Below are 16,379 nucleotides of genomic sequence, written 5' to 3' on the forward strand. Positions count from 1 at the left end.
AGGAGAGGAGAATGATGGACAGGCAGATAAAAGGAAGCGAGAGGATGAAGTATGAGGAGGTTGGTGCTTTAGTCAGGATATAACAGATAGCTGAAGGGTCATCAATAATTTTTCCTCTGAAACGTCTAACACATGGATTTATAGTGAAATACTTTTATTCAGACAGCTTCTTCCTCTCCAGCAGTCCTTTTCCTCTTCATGCACTTTCACGGTCACTTCTCTTATGACCAGAAACTAGATTTTCTTCACTTTTACAGAAATGAACGGTTCAAGTTTTGGAAGTGAGTAAACAGCTGGTGCACACATTAGGGCCAGACAGCTACACCCAATAGAGTACAGTATAGGGTGGTGCCCTCGTACGCATGAACAGGCACAGACTGAAATGTACACACTGCGTTTATTAGGTTTAAGTCAGTCTGTCATTTCAATAGGTTTGATTTAGTCTTTAATTTATGGAGGTTAATTGTAGCCTCTTTCATCTGAGAGAAGTTGATGTGCATGTCGAAATGTAAACTGTTTGTCGTTTGCTTTGCAAAGCTTTGTGATAAAGATGTCAGATTCAACAGGAACAGAGTTAGAGCTGCAAACTAGTCAGTTAAAGTGAAACCACAACAAAACAGCTCCAACATTTAAAAATATATATACATCACCAATCAAAAGTTTGGACACACCTTCTCATTCAAGGGTTCGTATTTATTTTAATTATTTTAAACACTGTAGATTAAAGCTGAAGACATCAAAACTATGAAAGAAAATATATGGAATTATCTAATGAACAATAAAGTGTTAAACAAATCAGAATATGTTTTGTATTTTAGATTCTGTAAAGTAGCCCCCTTTTTCCTTCATGACAGCTTTGCAAACTCTTGGTATTCTCTCAGTCTGCTTCATGAAGTGGTCTCCTGGAATGGTTTCTAATTAACATGAGCCTTGTCAAGAGTTCATTTGTAGAATGACTTGCCTTCTTAATGTGTTTGAGACCATCAGTTGTGTTGTTCAGATGTAGGGTTAGTACAAAATGGATAGCCCTATTTGACTAATGTTGTAATCCATATTATGGCAAAACCAGATTATTTCATAGTTCTGATGTCTTCAGTATTATTCTACAATGTTGAAAATAATTAAAATAAATAAAAAACATTGAATGAGAAGGTGTGTCCAAACTTTTGACTGGTGGTGTATGTAATGTGTACATTTTCACAGATAGGTCAGAGTAACATGCATTTTAATTGAAATTCGCAAAGCGATAAAACGTTACTGCTTTTGAGACTGTGTCATTTAGCAGAGGACCTAATACATGCATGCAGAGTGTATTCATGTGTTCTTAAACAGGCCGCCCTTTAAGATAAATGCAGAGCGACAGAAATATTAAAGTGGAACTGTCGAGAGTTGGCATCAGTCATTTTTGGGTACGAAGGATAAAACTAGAGGATGCATTTTTATCACTTCTGTGTTTGTCTCTCTGTTTGTGTGTGTGTGTATTTGTGAGTGTGAATGTGTGTGTGTGCTCCAAAGCTGTCAAGGTTATGATGTTGTTGTTTATCATCTGAGCCCTGCATGCTGTTTCACTTCCTTCCTGTTGTTGACAACGGAGTAAACAGAAAAAGCAGCACATTGACAGCACCTGCTGACTAAGACTCAGCACTCTGATGCATAGCTGCTGTTTTAAGGACACTGAGTTGCTATATTTCACCCTCGCTGTTTACAATAGTTTTAAAGCTTTTGCCCCTTCGACCTAATATGTTATCCAGATTGATTTTGTCAGTCTTCACTTCATTTAGCATCATCCGTCTCCAGTATTTCATGTATGAAGGTCTTCTTATGTTGCACGTCTTTATTCAGATACTCTTTACATCAAATCTCAGCGCCTCTTGTATAGGCCGCCATTTTTTATTCAGGTCATTTGAGTCAATTCATTTTTCTTGGAATGATAGTGTTTATGGATGATAAAAAAAAACTCTTTAGCCTTACTCTTTAAACAGTAATCACTGCAACATTTGAATATCAACATCCTTATCATCACTGATCATTATAAACTATAGCTCTTATGCTTACAATAGTCTATGAAGCCATAAACCGAACATCTTTAAACAGATTCATACAAGTATTTCTTCGCTCTGCAGGCCTTTGTTGCCAAAGTTAGGCCACACTTCATATTAAGTTGTGAAATTCCACAGCAGCAGTGGTAAACACTCAGATATGAATGTACTGTAAACAGTCAAGTAGCTTACATGACTCCAGCAGTGATGACCTTCATGGCTCAGCAGACAAAGGAAGAGTTTCTACCCACAGAAACTCAAACTTCATCAGCAGAAAGCCCAAGGATAAAGACGCCTCTGTCTGAATAACAAGTGTAGCACAAAAACACAGAGATTGCCAGAAAAAATAAAAAACACAGATCATGGAGATTAAATGATGATTTTTGTGTCTCTCACTGTTTGATAAGAGGTTTGCATGAAAGATTTTTGTCTCATGCTCCCAATTCTTCCAAACATGACCATCAGTCCCTGCCTGCATGCTGTTTGTTTTACAGGATCCTTTGAACGACCGGTGCCACCCAAACCCCGTCGCTACACCGCCTCGGAGTCACCCCAGCTTGTCCCCCCCACTACCCCGTCCCCCCCTCTCATTGCGCCCACAGAAAGCATCCCACCAGAGAGTCCTGTGGAGGAAGCAGCTCCCCAGTGTAGGTTCCAGATGGACTGCCTCTCCCTTTTCTCACACTCGTCTTTTCTTTCCCAAAAGCTTCCCTCCTGTTTCGTAACTTGTTTCATTTTTCTCCTCCAGAAATTGTTTTCCTGCAGCTCTCCTTAAGTGCCAAACCTTTCTGTGTGCATGTGTGTGTGTTGATGTTAATTCTGCCCTCTGTCCTCACATGCTTTCCATATCTCCATCAGCGACCTGTGCAGCTGAGCTGTTAAGTGATACTGGTCCCATGTGAGGTCAAGGTGCTTCATATCTATAAATGTCAGCCTGTAAGCCATGTTATTTCTTCTGAGTCCAAGAGGTCAGGGCTGGGGTCAACACCAATCAACAAGAGTGCCCTTTAAACAGTACATGCTGGTATATTAGATAGAATATAATGGAAGACAATGTTGAGTGATGTTGAACCGTATGTTTAGTTTTCTGTACATGTACTCTTGACTCTTCTTTACCTTCAGGTTTTTCTCTGGATGCTTTTTTCTTTGCTGTCTCCATCATGTGCATCATTCATGAATTAGCCATCTCAAACCTCCTCTGTTCTTTCCTCCTCTCCCCTCCACCCTGCACCCTGCTTTTTGTAGTGTACTGCTGCGGGCCTGTGCGTCTGCGCTCCAAACACTCCTGAAGTCTTCACTCTTCCTGCTTCCAGAAATCCTCAGTCCCCCCTTTGTTTTGTCCCTGCCCTCCTCTGCTGGACCTCTCTCTGATGCTCACATCCTTATTTCATTTGTTAAAGACATTTTTTACTGTTCATTCTGTTCTCTTGTAATTGTTTTCAAGAACTCTTTGCTATCATTACTTTGATCAAATCTTTTCTGTTACTTGCTTTCACTTGGCGTCATAATGCTCGTGATGCTTTGGATTTAATTTTGTTAAAGACACAAAATGCTCCAAGTTAAAGCAAGTCATCCTCTCCATGTTCAATCTTGATGCTGTGCCTTCTCTCCCTCTCTTTCTCTCTCCTTTTTTTGTTTTTTACAAACGTATGTACATACTGTTGGTGGTTTTGCATTTCAACTTGATCCACTGGTTGTTATTGATAAGGCATGAGATGAGAGTGGAGTTAAAAGTGGACGTACAGAATGTGGTCAGAAGACTATACAGTGACAGATGAGCTAAACCCTGGACGGATCGGTTACAGTGATTGATGACTGACATGCTGAAAGGAGGCTATGAGGCCAGGTCATGTGATATCCATCAGCCAATATTCTGGTGATGTGATATCTGTGGATCGATAGTTGGGCGGCGTGTGTTTGTCTGGTGTTGTGGCCTGATTTAGAAACCTTAGACCTGAAATGCATGCTGCTTTTTGTACATTTATAGAAAGGGTGATCTATCAATGACACTTTGCTTTTAGAAAGTCGCGTCTGAAGACAAATGTCAGAAATAAAAGAGCTCTTACTAAAGTAAACGCAGCTTACCTAGAGAATAGAAAGACACAGCTTTATATGGGGATTTTTTGTGGCACTTTTTTATTATCTTTATCATGAAAGGATTATAGTTACACAAATACAATGCTTGTATTAACATTATTGATTGAGTCCAATTTGACCCATCTGTTGGGACGTCCTATGTGAAAAGGGGTAAACTGTTTGGATCCAGAGCAAAGCTGAATGTTTTATTTCAATCCCTGGCTGAAAACTGAAAGTACAGAGGACAAGATTTTGCCAAGAGGCACAAAATGTTTACGATTTCGAGCACTGCTTCACCACTAAATGTTAAAAAATACATTATGTATGTACGCCTCCAGAAAAGAAACTTAAGAGGCCACTCCAAACATTTCCTTGACTTAACATCTTTGAATGCATGGGAGCAGTTCTGTTTCAGTGTCTGTTGAATTTCACAGAAGAAGTTTTGTAGTTGAGTCACCAAACATTAAGTCCTCAGTGTTCAAGTCCGAGTCAAGTGCAAGTCACCAAGTAGGGTGACTTAAGCACCGGACTTCCTTTTCAGAGTTCATCTTGAACAGACTTCTGTTCAAGTTTGAGCTCTCCCCCGTCCTCTCCTCAATAGTTCTTTTACAAACCAGACAAGTTGCACTGCTCTTGTTTAAGTGTGCTGTAAAATCTTTGAGAGCAAAGCGCCTGATTTATGGCACCTCTTTCAGCATCCTGGCAGTAACTGTCTCTGATAAAGACAGACACATGCAGGCCTCTGCTCTGAAACAGAATGAATGATTAAAGCCTCATACAGAAATAGAACAAAATAATAAAACAGCCTTTATCCATAAATAAGTCGGAGTCTTCCTCTCCATCCTTTGAGTCTGACTCTTGTCTCATCTCAAGTCCTGAGTACAAATCTGAGTCATCAGTGGCAGAGTCCAAGTCAAGTCACGAGTCCTAAAAATCAGGACTTGAGTTGGAGTCCTGGACTGAGTAGTACAACCCCACTACACATGCACACCCCATTCCACTAAATGAGGTACCGATTTGGTGATTGTCTGACAAGCATCAATCATAGCCGAACTGAATAGTAGAGTGTCATATCACCCAACAGAAAAGTTGGTGTTGAGCATGCTCGGATGAACGAGAGCTGTAAATAAAAATCAGATATTCCACCATGTATTGATTCCTGAACTCTTCCTAAGTGAAAACATTGGCATGCTGTTTGAATATGAATATGAACTTGACTTTTCTTTGTATCATTTTCAGTCTGATCTCTGATTTCTCCAAATGAAAGACCTGAAAAAGGATATTTTATTTTAAAGTTAGTAGAAATGTTGTGTACCACAAGACAACAGAGTTCATTTTGCTCAAACACAAACCTTTGAATAGTGCAACCAGAGAAAAACATATTTTTGCAGAGGTCTCTGAATTCTCTCCTGAAGATTCTTTGCATTAACTATGTTGAAGGATTGACGTCCTTGTTTAAATCATATGACTTTATCTGTTCTAGCTGAATGCTACTATTGTTGTTCCACAGAACCAGTGAATTTTACATTTCTGAGATGATTATGGTTCAGATTTCTGGCTCCGGTTGCAGTAATGTGCAAAGCAGATCTGATTACAATTTGCACTAATCCAATTTTTATGTCAAATTAAATTTATCCTCTGAAAATTCTAAGAAATTGAGTTATGGTGCAAATATGAGGCATACCTAGGGAGGATGAACTGATGAGCCGGTGGAGTTGATCACAGATTACATGAACTCCTTTCTGTAAAGCTGATCTGTGTTGTGACTTTAGAACAGGATGCATGTTTGGAAGTTTATCCATTAAACAGTTGAAGACTGGATCAAGACTCAAGGATTTGGGTTTGGTTTGTGGATGTACTGCCATGGTTTGACTTTTGGCTAACACACCCCTGCATTGATTTGCTGTGGACATGCTTTATTTGACTTTAACTGAAGCATGCACGCAGATCGTATTGAGGAGGAAGTCATAGAGTGAGTGGATGTTTACTTGTGTGTTTATTAAACATTTGCAAACAAATTAGAGCATGAGACAGTAGACGAGCACTTGTCTGTGCATCTCTGTGCCGCTGTGTGTGTATCAGTGTGTGTTGATTGTGGCTGTAGCTGGCATGACTAAGCTGTTGCTGGGAAGGAGCTGGGAGGACAGCCCTGTGAGTCATCACCACATCTCCTGGAACTGACTGTTCCCTCCACACCATTAGGACCGGGCCCAAAACTGCCAGGCCCAGTCCACACACGGACGGACACACACACAGACACATACACACACACACACACACACACACATGAAGACATATTGAAGCACAAATCATGTCTGAATGCATGCACACACTCACAGACACCTGGTATTTAAAACAGGGTCACTCACTGTTAAACTCATTTTTAAAGATGTTGATTTCCAGCTCTGTGCATGCTGCCCGGACGATCCAAAAGAATAACAAACGAGACATTAATTTTTATTCTTTGGGCCTGGAGTTCAATGAGTTCAGTGGCAGACTAAGTGAATTCCCCAAAGCCCACGGGACTGACCAGAGCATGACTGTACTCAAGAGATGAGAGGGTATAAAGCAATACTGTCTTTCACTTGAACCAAAAAGAGCACCGTGCAAATCTAATTAAAAGGCTTTGTTTACAATGAGTGCACCCACACATCATTAATGCTGTTTTATCAAGCCACAAGTGGTTCCACTTCAAGCCTGCGTTTTTAAATTTGGCTTGTGTTTTCTGGTTTGTGTGAGTGTTGTGTACAATTGAATGTTAAAACTAATTTAAACACTTCAGTAAGTCCTCTGTTTTTCTCTTTTCTTGCAAGTTGTGCTCTTTGTTCTCACTTTGTGTCTTGTGCTGCTTTTTCAAAGTCCTCAAGATTTGTTGTGTTGTTTTTTCCAGTATTTTTATAATTTTGCTTAAAGTTATAAGGCACATGTTTCTTCATGTTAATGCATGGCATGAGTACATTTTATTCTGTGCATCCATAGGCCATTGGAAACCCTTCGACTTGGCTGCTGTAGTTACTGCTAACATCTGAAAGCACTGTGATAACACCCAATAATGATGCTCATATTTTTCTATCTTCTCTCAGCATGGCTACACTCCATGCAGAGCGCAATAGCCAGCAGCCAGAAACCAGAAGCACCCGAGGAGGAGACTATGTCTCTGGGCAGCAGCAGCGGTGGCAGCAGCCTGCCTGACCAGGGTTACGCTGAGGGTATGGCCGAGGGCGAGGACTCGGGCATGATCAGCTCCCCATCAGACACCCAACCCACATCCCCTGACGGGAGTTTGTCCCTGGATGGAAGTAGTGGAGGCAGAGGGGAGAGACTGCTGGGACCAGTGCGGGACAATTCCAGTGACAGCGATGAGGGGTGTGCCACCTGGGGATCAAGACACAGGTAAAGACAGAGTCATGGAAACATGGGAGCAGTGGAGGGACTGAAGTGAGGGAGGGAATGCAAATGAAGCTGACAAGCATTTACTAAATGTTTGCATTTGCCTTATTTTTTATCTTTGGCAATCAAGATAGATGTGAGGCACATTAAGACATCTTTACTGGCCCCAACAGAAGACTGAATAACTCACAGTGTCTGTCTTTATCTTTCATCTCTTTGGTATATTATTTGCTTCTTGCTAGCTCCTACCCATATTCGACCTCAAATCTTCCCACAGTTGTCATCTTTTATTTTTGAATAAACTAAAATAGATCATTGATTCTTGGAAAGCAAAATATTTCATTCACCTTCGTGTTCATTCGATGCAGCTTATCCACTAACTAATGCCTGCGTTGAAAACATTATTGGTTTACTTACATGGAACGCTCAGGTTCAGAATGACACCCATGTTTTCACCTGGAGAGTGATCCATCTCTTCTTCAGCCAACAACCAAGTTTCTCCACAGTTTGAACTGTTCCAGCCGTTATAACCAAGAGCAGACCCTGTCATGTGTTATATTTGAGTTTGAGCCAGAGCTGGCACCCTCAAACTTCAGCTCTGAGTTTCCATACTTGTGGTTTTCGGCCCTTTATCAAAGGCCGTTCTGGAAAACGAGAGCTGCCCCGGATCACTTTTCACCTTCTAAGTTCTTGACAAACGTGTATCATACTGTGCCCAGACCAGGCATCTCAGATAAATGCTCTGACTCAGACAAACTTTATGAATCCAGGGTCTGGCCTGATGCTGCTGGCTCCTCAGTATTCCAGGAAAGCACTGTAACCCCATTTTCTCAGAACTGTTGAGGAAAGGAGGACCAGTCCAAGTCTCTCAGAAGACAAATTCTATTTGGTCTGGCCTTCTTGTAGCAATTTGTTATGGCTAATATGCCAGTAACTCATGGGAATGCTCTGTTGAACCCTTGAAGAGAGGGAAGGAAGTTTGAACTGTGGCAATGATACTCCAACAGCTACATGTTTCAAAGCCAGCAGACTCCAATACAAATAAAAATCTCTCTGAATAAGGGAAAAATATTTAAAAATACCAGATCTGTTTCTTTTTCTTCTGCTGAACTGCTTTTAGTATTTTGGTTTCTGTGGCGGATTAGTAACGGGAAGTCTGTTGAATGTGACATCGCCTTCAAATGAGCAGTTCATGATAGCTGCTTGGTCGCAACTGTTAATAAAATTACTGAGTCATGGGGATTAAAGTAGTATGGCTGCCTCTGTGGATCAGTTTCTGTTTTAGATTGCACATGTCACTGAGCGTTGTGTTCATGTCCCACGTCAGGCACAATGACATCAGCCAAAAGGAAAAGACAGGAAAGCTTAAAGGCAGCTATGAAGATGACCACGACGTCACCGCCCAACTCCATCAGACTTTGGCAGACTTTGAAGCAGACCTTGCAGGTGGGAGATCAGAACACAGAGAACACTTCCCGCGATCACACTACCAGATATCTGAATCTGCTTTTCATAATGCCTTCTGTTTGATGTTATAAAAGGTCTGACACATTTAATACTCACTTATTCCCATAAGATAGAGTCATATAAATATATGAACGAATAAAAAATGTCCAGAGTACCATTTATTTTGCATCAACCTCTAGATGTGTTCCTCTTTTGCAGCCCACACTGGTATACCCTCAGTGGAAAAGGTCTCCTACACCTTATCCACAGACAGTAACGACGTGCCTGTGTCTGTAGTGGACATGGATGTGCCAGTCACAGCCATAGATGAAATACTGGAGGACATTGAACACAACATTGTAGAAAACACCTCAAAGTCACTCACCAGGACTGAGTCAACAGGAAGCAAAGGTATGAGTAACAATAAGCCGATCATATAGAAGAGCTGAGACAAGTGCTTTCAATGATTGAAAGGATTCTGTCCTCGGATTTTCATGAACTTAAACTTGTGGTTTCAATACTTTGCAGTTAAAAACACATCGTCTTAATTTTTATTTCGAACTGACTTTTTCTTACACCATTTTATAGGTCCAAGATTTTGTCATCAGTCCAGTGCTGAGCTAGAGAACAAAAACAACAATGCTTGTACAGCTGCTGACAGTAATAACAGCAGCAGTGCACAAACTAGGCAGTGGACTGAACCAGAGCAGCAAACAAAGTCACAGGAGAACAAGTCTAAAGGTGACAGAAAGGTCGAGAAGACACCAGAGATCAAAATTAAAGAAACAAGTATCACCGACACCAACAAGGTCAAAAAGGATAAAGAGAGAACGTCAGCAGTGAAATCTGAGGCAGAAACTGTGAAACACAGCAGAAACATTGACATCAAACCTGATCCTGTGAAAACCAGCGCTCAATCTTTTCATGAAAACAAACCAGTTCTTCCACCGACCACTCAGAGATCTACGAGCCGAGAGGAAGAGATGCAAAGAGTTTACCAGAATAACTCCAGCTCAAGTGCATCATATGGTAAAATCACTCGCAGTGTCACTTCACGCTTCGGTATGAGCACTTTCACTGTGGTTCCTCCAAAACCTCCCGTCATGCACGCTGCAGTAGAGCCGGCTGCCAGTTTAACTGTTGGTGCCATTAAAATCGACGATCAAGGAAACATGGTGAAAGCTGGCACCATCTCCCGGAACAAATTTGGAGGTTCGTCAGAGTTGGGAGTTAATAGCAGTGAGGGGTCTCCACTTCTTGGAAAAGCCAAAGCTTTCTGGAGCTCTAATGAGAGACAAGACAGTGCTGTTCCCCCAAACAAAGGTGTCATTGACAAAGCTAAGGAGAGCACTGACGGCCTGAAGAGTCCGCCTGCTGCAACCGCAGAGACGACTGTGAAGATTATTAACGCTGAGGACACAAGAACAACTCAGTTTACATTTCATCAACCTGCAGAGCGATCCCAGCCTAAAGAGGCTCCTAAAGAAGAAGCTAGAGAATCAGTGATGGACATCAAAGTTTCAAGAGAAGAGCGAGAAGAGATGCAGAGCAAGATTTCAGTGTCCAAAAGCATTCAGCAGCCAAGTTCTAAACCTGTGCTTCCACCTCCGATCCTCCCAAACCTGAAGAAAGACCTCTCCTTTCTCAAAACATCCAGACGAACCTCCAGCCAATACGTGGCATCTGCCATCAATAAATACACCCCGAAGACCTCAGCTAAACCCAGCTTCATCCCCAGCACACCTGACTCCTCTACTTCTCTGAAAACGCAAACTTTTGGCTTCCAGAGATCAGGACGCTCCATCCAAGTGAATCCTCAGTTGTCTTCACAGTCATCATTGTCGGAAAACAAAGAGAATGAATCTGCTTCTAAATTCAACCCTCCTGGTCCTAAAAGGTCCATGAGCTATCCAGAGTATGTGTCAGATAGCCAGAGAGATTTTGGAGAAGTGAAAGTGGACAAGGGAGGATTTGGAAGCAGTGTTGGATCCACCAAAGGAATATCCATTACACTGGAAACAGAAACAACCAAGAACATGCTGGTTCAGTCCAGTGGCCCCACCCAAATAAACGTGACCGCCAATAATGAAAGAGATGAAACTAAACATGTTCGTCAGAGAAGCCTGAGTCCAGCGCTACGGAGTCCAGTACGCTCATCTGCCAAACCACCCACAGCTCCCAAGACTGTATTCCAAGGACTGACACATGTGAGTAAAACTGGTACTCTGAACATTTCATTTTTGGTCTTTTAGGACACACATCATTTAAGATATCTGCTAAAAACTCCTCATCTTGTCTTCAGGACACGAGGGACACGATGAAGACAACCCACCATCGAACAACTGATGTGAAACCACAACCTTCTGACACAGTGACAGACCGTGCTGTGATGCCCAAGCCCTCACCAGTCACACTGTTTGGACCGGTTAAAAAGTTCAAACCTGTGATCTGCAGATCTGTTGAAAAAGACACATCTCTCCATAGCAGCCTGATGGATGCAATTCAGACCGGTGGAGGCAGGGAGAGGCTCAAGAAGGTGAGATAAGGATAAGCATAGATCCATATAGTACCAATCTACCAGCACTTCACCCTGCTTCAGAAGAATGTTAATGTTGGTTCTTGGCTAGACAAGAAAGGAATTCATATTTCCCTCTTTTTGTCTCTTCCATAGATATCCACTGCAGGTCCCAGCAGCACCAAGAAAGCTTCATATGCTGAAGAGGAGAATGAGAGGTCTGCACTTTTGGCTGCACTTAGAGCCCCGAGCACCACAGGAAGGCTGAAGAAGGTAAAGGACTCTCTTAGCTATGCGTGTAATTTTACCCAACAACTGTCAAAAGTATCTATTAGTATTAAAGAGTAACGAAACCCCACACCTTTTTTTTTTTTAGTTGAACACTTATTTAAATGAGTATTAAGTAGCGCTGTTAATCAATGTGGGTCTTGATCCCAGCAGTTGAGAATAAAGTATTAAAATTCCTCAAATTGTATTTGAAATGTACATAATGACTGCCATCTACAGGTTGAAACCATAGACTGTATAAATAATGGACGTATAGTACCCGTGACATCACCCATATGTTCCTGAGTGCTGTTTTGAAGCCAATCATTGTTGGCAGCTATATTGGTTATGCGGAACTCAACCAAACTTAGTGTGAGGTAAAGAGGCGAGGCCTCCTAGCCAACAGCTATGTGTTCCCGCCTGTCAGTCAAGTTAGTCATGTCCTTATTTGGGCAAAAACTTGTAATCTTAATATCTTCTGAACCGTCGTGTTAGAAAAAAATCACCCCCCGTACAGTGTGTGCCGATTTTTTTAACCAGGCTGTAAACATGTTTATTTCTGCTGCAAAGATCGTCTTCTTTGAATGGGTGTGTATGTGGTTTCCGATGTTTCTGCAGCCAGCCTCAAGTGGATGCTCAATGAATTGCAGTTTATAACACTTCCACATGGGCTTCATATTTTGAGACTGGAGGTTGCTGCTTGGTCAAAACTCCTCAACTTCAATGTAGTTTTTAACGGCTGACCAGGTAAACGGCCTGATATTGACTGTGACTTTAGCACACGTAGTTCATCCAGTACGGTTCAGCTGTGTTACTTCCCCGGCTGCTACAGCACTTTATCTCTGTGCAAGACTCTGGGTGCAGCTTTCTTCCTCCCGGGACGTTAAAATAGTCTGTGTTGCTCTAAAAATACCTTAATGGACGAACGAGCTAACCGCAGCTAGCATTAGTGCGCTAGTCACTTCACTCACTCTCCACTGTGAGCATGTTCACAGGCTACGTGGCTTCGCTCCTCGCCCCCGTGCTGTCAAAGTTGATACTCTGACGTTCTGAAGGCATTTTTTGAAATTCCAGGGAAGATGCAATTCCTTGAAACTCCAGGGTTTAGTTACCCTTTAAGTAGGATTAAAGCTAGGGTTGGTGGTCAGGGAAAACTAGCATGAATTTGAATGTAGCATTTCCTCAGGACTCCGTCTAACCCCTCCCCCCCTCCCCTCGGAGCACGAGCGCCGCTGATTCACGACCATTTATGGTGACTGATTCAAAACCGGTCCTCAGCACATCATCTGTGTTTTGCACTACGTCAACTCATGTCTCACTCAGGGGTAAGAAAACACCAAAACATTATCATAGTGAAAGTTAAAAACACAAACAAACATGAAATGTACGCGCAGGTGTTTTCCTAGGTTTACTCCGGCTGTAGATAGCGGCTTTTTTTCTCTCTTTTTTAAAAACACATTATGTATTGATTGCCATCTGGACATAAAGATCATTTTAACCAGTATAACAAAAAGTGTATCTAAATCTGACTACCAACCCCAGCTTTAACTGTTTCTTATAACAATGATTGTACCATCCACTTCAACAACTTCTCAAACGAGTGCACGTTTGATCATTCTTAGAATTAACTTGTGCTTTTAGCAAGGCTCGCTAATTTTACTCAGATATTCATGTTACCACAAAGACAAAGCCCAATGCCTTTGTTGATCAAGTGCCAATGAAGTTGATATTTTTGGTCGAGTGGGAGACCAGCTATGGCATGAATTTTGGTCCAGGTATTCCAAGTCCCCAGAGGATGATCCTACTGGTTTCGGTGACCATCTGACTCCTCCTTTAGCACCACAATCAAGTCAGAATAAAAAAAAAACAGACAATGTTCACCTCATTTTGCCAACAGATACCTGCATAAATAATGACATTCCCACCAACCATAGCAGCACCTTCTCTTTAGTGCAATTTAACAATATTAGCATTCTTGGATAGTTAGCAATGTAACATCCGCATGGAGCAGCTTTTTCAGGTGTCACATGACTTCAGCATTAAGGATAGCTTCAAAGAGCTGCTATCATGGCTGCAAACTCTCAGTTCATTCAACAAAAAGAAGGAAAGTGTACGTATTGAACTTTTACTTGGCATAAAAAGTATGTTTACGATGAAGAGATCCTAAACTTGCTTCTTATATTGTTTGCTGCTCAGTATCTCACTGAGCCATGCATGAACTAAGTTATAATGTTTATTCCTATCTCTGCGAGTGGACTGAGAGCTGTGGTTTGCTGTCATGTAAGGACCCATGTGGAATGAAAGGGGCAGACGTGCTGCTGACGCCGAAACATCTGCGGTTCTATTCTGGAGGTTCCTTACCAGAACTGGAATCTCAGGAATGCTGCATGACTAAATCTGCCTCAAAAAACTTTAGGCTCCTCTAAAATAAAAAGTGGATAAATAAGTAAAACTACGGATTGGCCCTATTTAAAAAAAGATTGTTTACATGAATCTCATAAATATAGAAAACCCCTAAAGTTAAAAAAGGATTAGAAGAGAAAAGAATGTGTTTGGAGTAATGGGTACCTCTCATGTGCATCCATGCGTATGAGTTCAAATGCACATATGTGAGAGCAGCTGGCCTCCCGCCTGTGTTTGTGTCTAGAGTTACCTTTGTCTCTCCCCTTTGTGTCCTGCAGACTAAATCTGAGGCGGCTGATGAGCTTGAGAAGTTCAGGAAGGCGTCTGAGGACGAGTGGAGAGCAGAATGTCCCTCCTCCCCCTCTCCTCCCTCCTTGACTTGCACTTCTCCTCCTGTCTTCACCCCACCACCTCCACCACCAGCACCCATGCTTGCACCTCCACCCCCTCCCCCTGTCTTGCCCAAGGGTAAGCCGAGCAGTGTGACACATCCAAGTGCGAACGCCCTCGTGAACCCTGCCTTGGCCCGGGAGGCCATGCTGGAGGCCATTCGCTCTGGATCTGCTGTTGAGAGGCTGAAAAAGGTACGCATATAGAAAATAGACAGCATCTTTCCACACCGCAGAGAGGCTGCCTTGTTGCTTTTAATTCTGCTGTCGCTGCATGAAAGCATAATAATGAGGGTAGAGAGTTACACTTAGACATCACACGTCCCGTTGGATCAGATAACATCAGAGGAAACTAGCACCCTATCTCCATCTTTCTAATCTACTCTGTGAGGGTAAAATTACACAAAATAGTGAAGAGACAAAGATAAAACCGAGGTAAAATGAGCAAAACAACATTTCTTAAAATGACATAATCTCACTCATATACTTTTATCAAAGAGTGGGAGAGTAAAACACAGAGCCAGACAGCTAGACACAGCAACAAAAATATATTATTTGAACCTGTGTCCACTTTTCTTCTCTCTTCTTTGGTCTCTTTCTCACGTCTCGCCTCGTTGGAAGACATCATTGGCAGAACAAAGCTCTCCTGGGGTGCAGCAGCCGGGAAACTGAAAATAAATGTCAGATTGTAGCTCGTTCACACACTCATCTGACTTACATACTGTATTCTGTCAATATTTCTCCAAGATGAAGTTCATTTTCAGGGCAGCAGCTGCGTAAAATCAGAGTTACCAAAAATGTTTTGCATCACTTGCAGCAGACAGAAGCAACAGCAAAGACTAAATAATTTCAGAGAAGTAAAATACAGATGAACTCATGAACTTTCTCATTGCAGCCTTTTTTTTCTTTCTGTACGTGCTTAGACTCCACAGAACTGATATATTCTCTCCAGCATGCCATGAACTATCACTGCTGTCATTACCACAGTGGAGGACTACAAACATGACATGTTATGTCTCTTTTAACTAGGTCGCTGTGCCCACAAAGACGCACAAAGTGAACGGCCGACTGGGAACAATCCAAGCAACCTCCTCATCACTCCCTCAGCAGTAAGAGAGGGAGGCCACATCAACGCAACCAGGAAATAATAAACACATCAATTTCAGTTTTTCATTTTATTGATAATTCAACAGACTTTTAGAAAACTGGATTACATTTTGAGTAAATGTCATTAAGGTTTTGAAGAACATTCTTTTTTTTCCTAAACAAATTATTCAGAGAAAAGGAATTCTGAAAACACAAAAAGGTGTTTGGCTATGCTTTAACTAATTCACTCATCCTTTAAGACGTGTACAAAGTGGAATTATTCAAACATTTCTTTGTGGAAGGTGAATTGTTGCTCTCAGTAGAATAACTCCAGACATATCTGTCTGTCTGTTAAAAGGTGTCTTAGGTGAAAAGTTGCTGCTCAGTTTGCCTCTGCTGGAGAAACTCTACGTCCATCTTTATTTCACTTTGCTGTATCCAAGCATATCTCGCCATCTGTACTTGAATTCAGTGATTTAAACTGGAATGTTGTACCATATGTGTGCCAATGAAAGAAAATTTAAAAAGGTTTATTCTACTTTCATCTTTTTTTTTAAGTTTAAGGATGCCTTATACTGTTGCTCCGTCAGTGTTATGTAAATGAAGTTTGCTGTAAAAACTTGTTGTGCGGTGCAATACGTTTTGATCTGATGATGTTTCCAGACTTAACGACTTAATGTTTGTTTAACAAATGAAGACGAAGAAGTTGATCGCTTAAGAAAGCAATGGACGGATCCATTGATGATGTTTGATTTTCAAAGTGTGTCA

At 41.7% G+C, this 16,379-nt stretch overlaps 1 protein-coding gene across 7 annotated transcripts in view; it reads left to right on the forward strand.

The window, feature by feature from the left end:
* Window positions 1-16,140, forward strand: part of cobl (cordon-bleu WH2 repeat protein) — a 71,491-nt gene extending 55,351 nt beyond the window's left edge. For 4 of the 7 annotated variants that reach the window (XM_034698586.1, XM_034698583.1, XM_034698585.1 and 1 more), the window contains 9 exons: window positions 2,534-2,686; window positions 7,199-7,508; window positions 8,833-8,951; window positions 9,171-9,362; window positions 9,540-11,158; window positions 11,254-11,487; window positions 11,623-11,739; window positions 14,415-14,720; window positions 15,555-16,140. In XM_034698586.1, the coding sequence (XP_034554477.1) occupies window positions 2,534-2,686; window positions 7,199-7,508; window positions 8,833-8,951; window positions 9,171-9,362; window positions 9,540-11,158; window positions 11,254-11,487; window positions 11,623-11,739; window positions 14,415-14,720; window positions 15,555-15,638 (3,134 nt within the window). In that variant the 3' untranslated portion in view covers window positions 15,639-16,140. The remainder of the gene's footprint in view (window positions 1-2,533; window positions 2,687-7,198; window positions 7,509-8,832; window positions 8,952-9,170; window positions 9,363-9,539; window positions 11,159-11,253; window positions 11,488-11,622; window positions 11,740-14,414; window positions 14,721-15,554) is intronic. The other 3 variants (XM_034698587.1, XM_034698588.1, XM_034698589.1) reach the window with 1 other exon arrangement.
* The last annotated feature ends 239 nt before the right edge of the window (window positions 16,141-16,379 follow it).

This window comes from Notolabrus celidotus, chromosome 12 (genome assembly GCF_009762535.1).
Source record: "Notolabrus celidotus isolate fNotCel1 chromosome 12, fNotCel1.pri, whole genome shotgun sequence".
Taxonomy (NCBI): domain Eukaryota; kingdom Metazoa; phylum Chordata; class Actinopteri; order Labriformes; family Labridae; genus Notolabrus; species Notolabrus celidotus.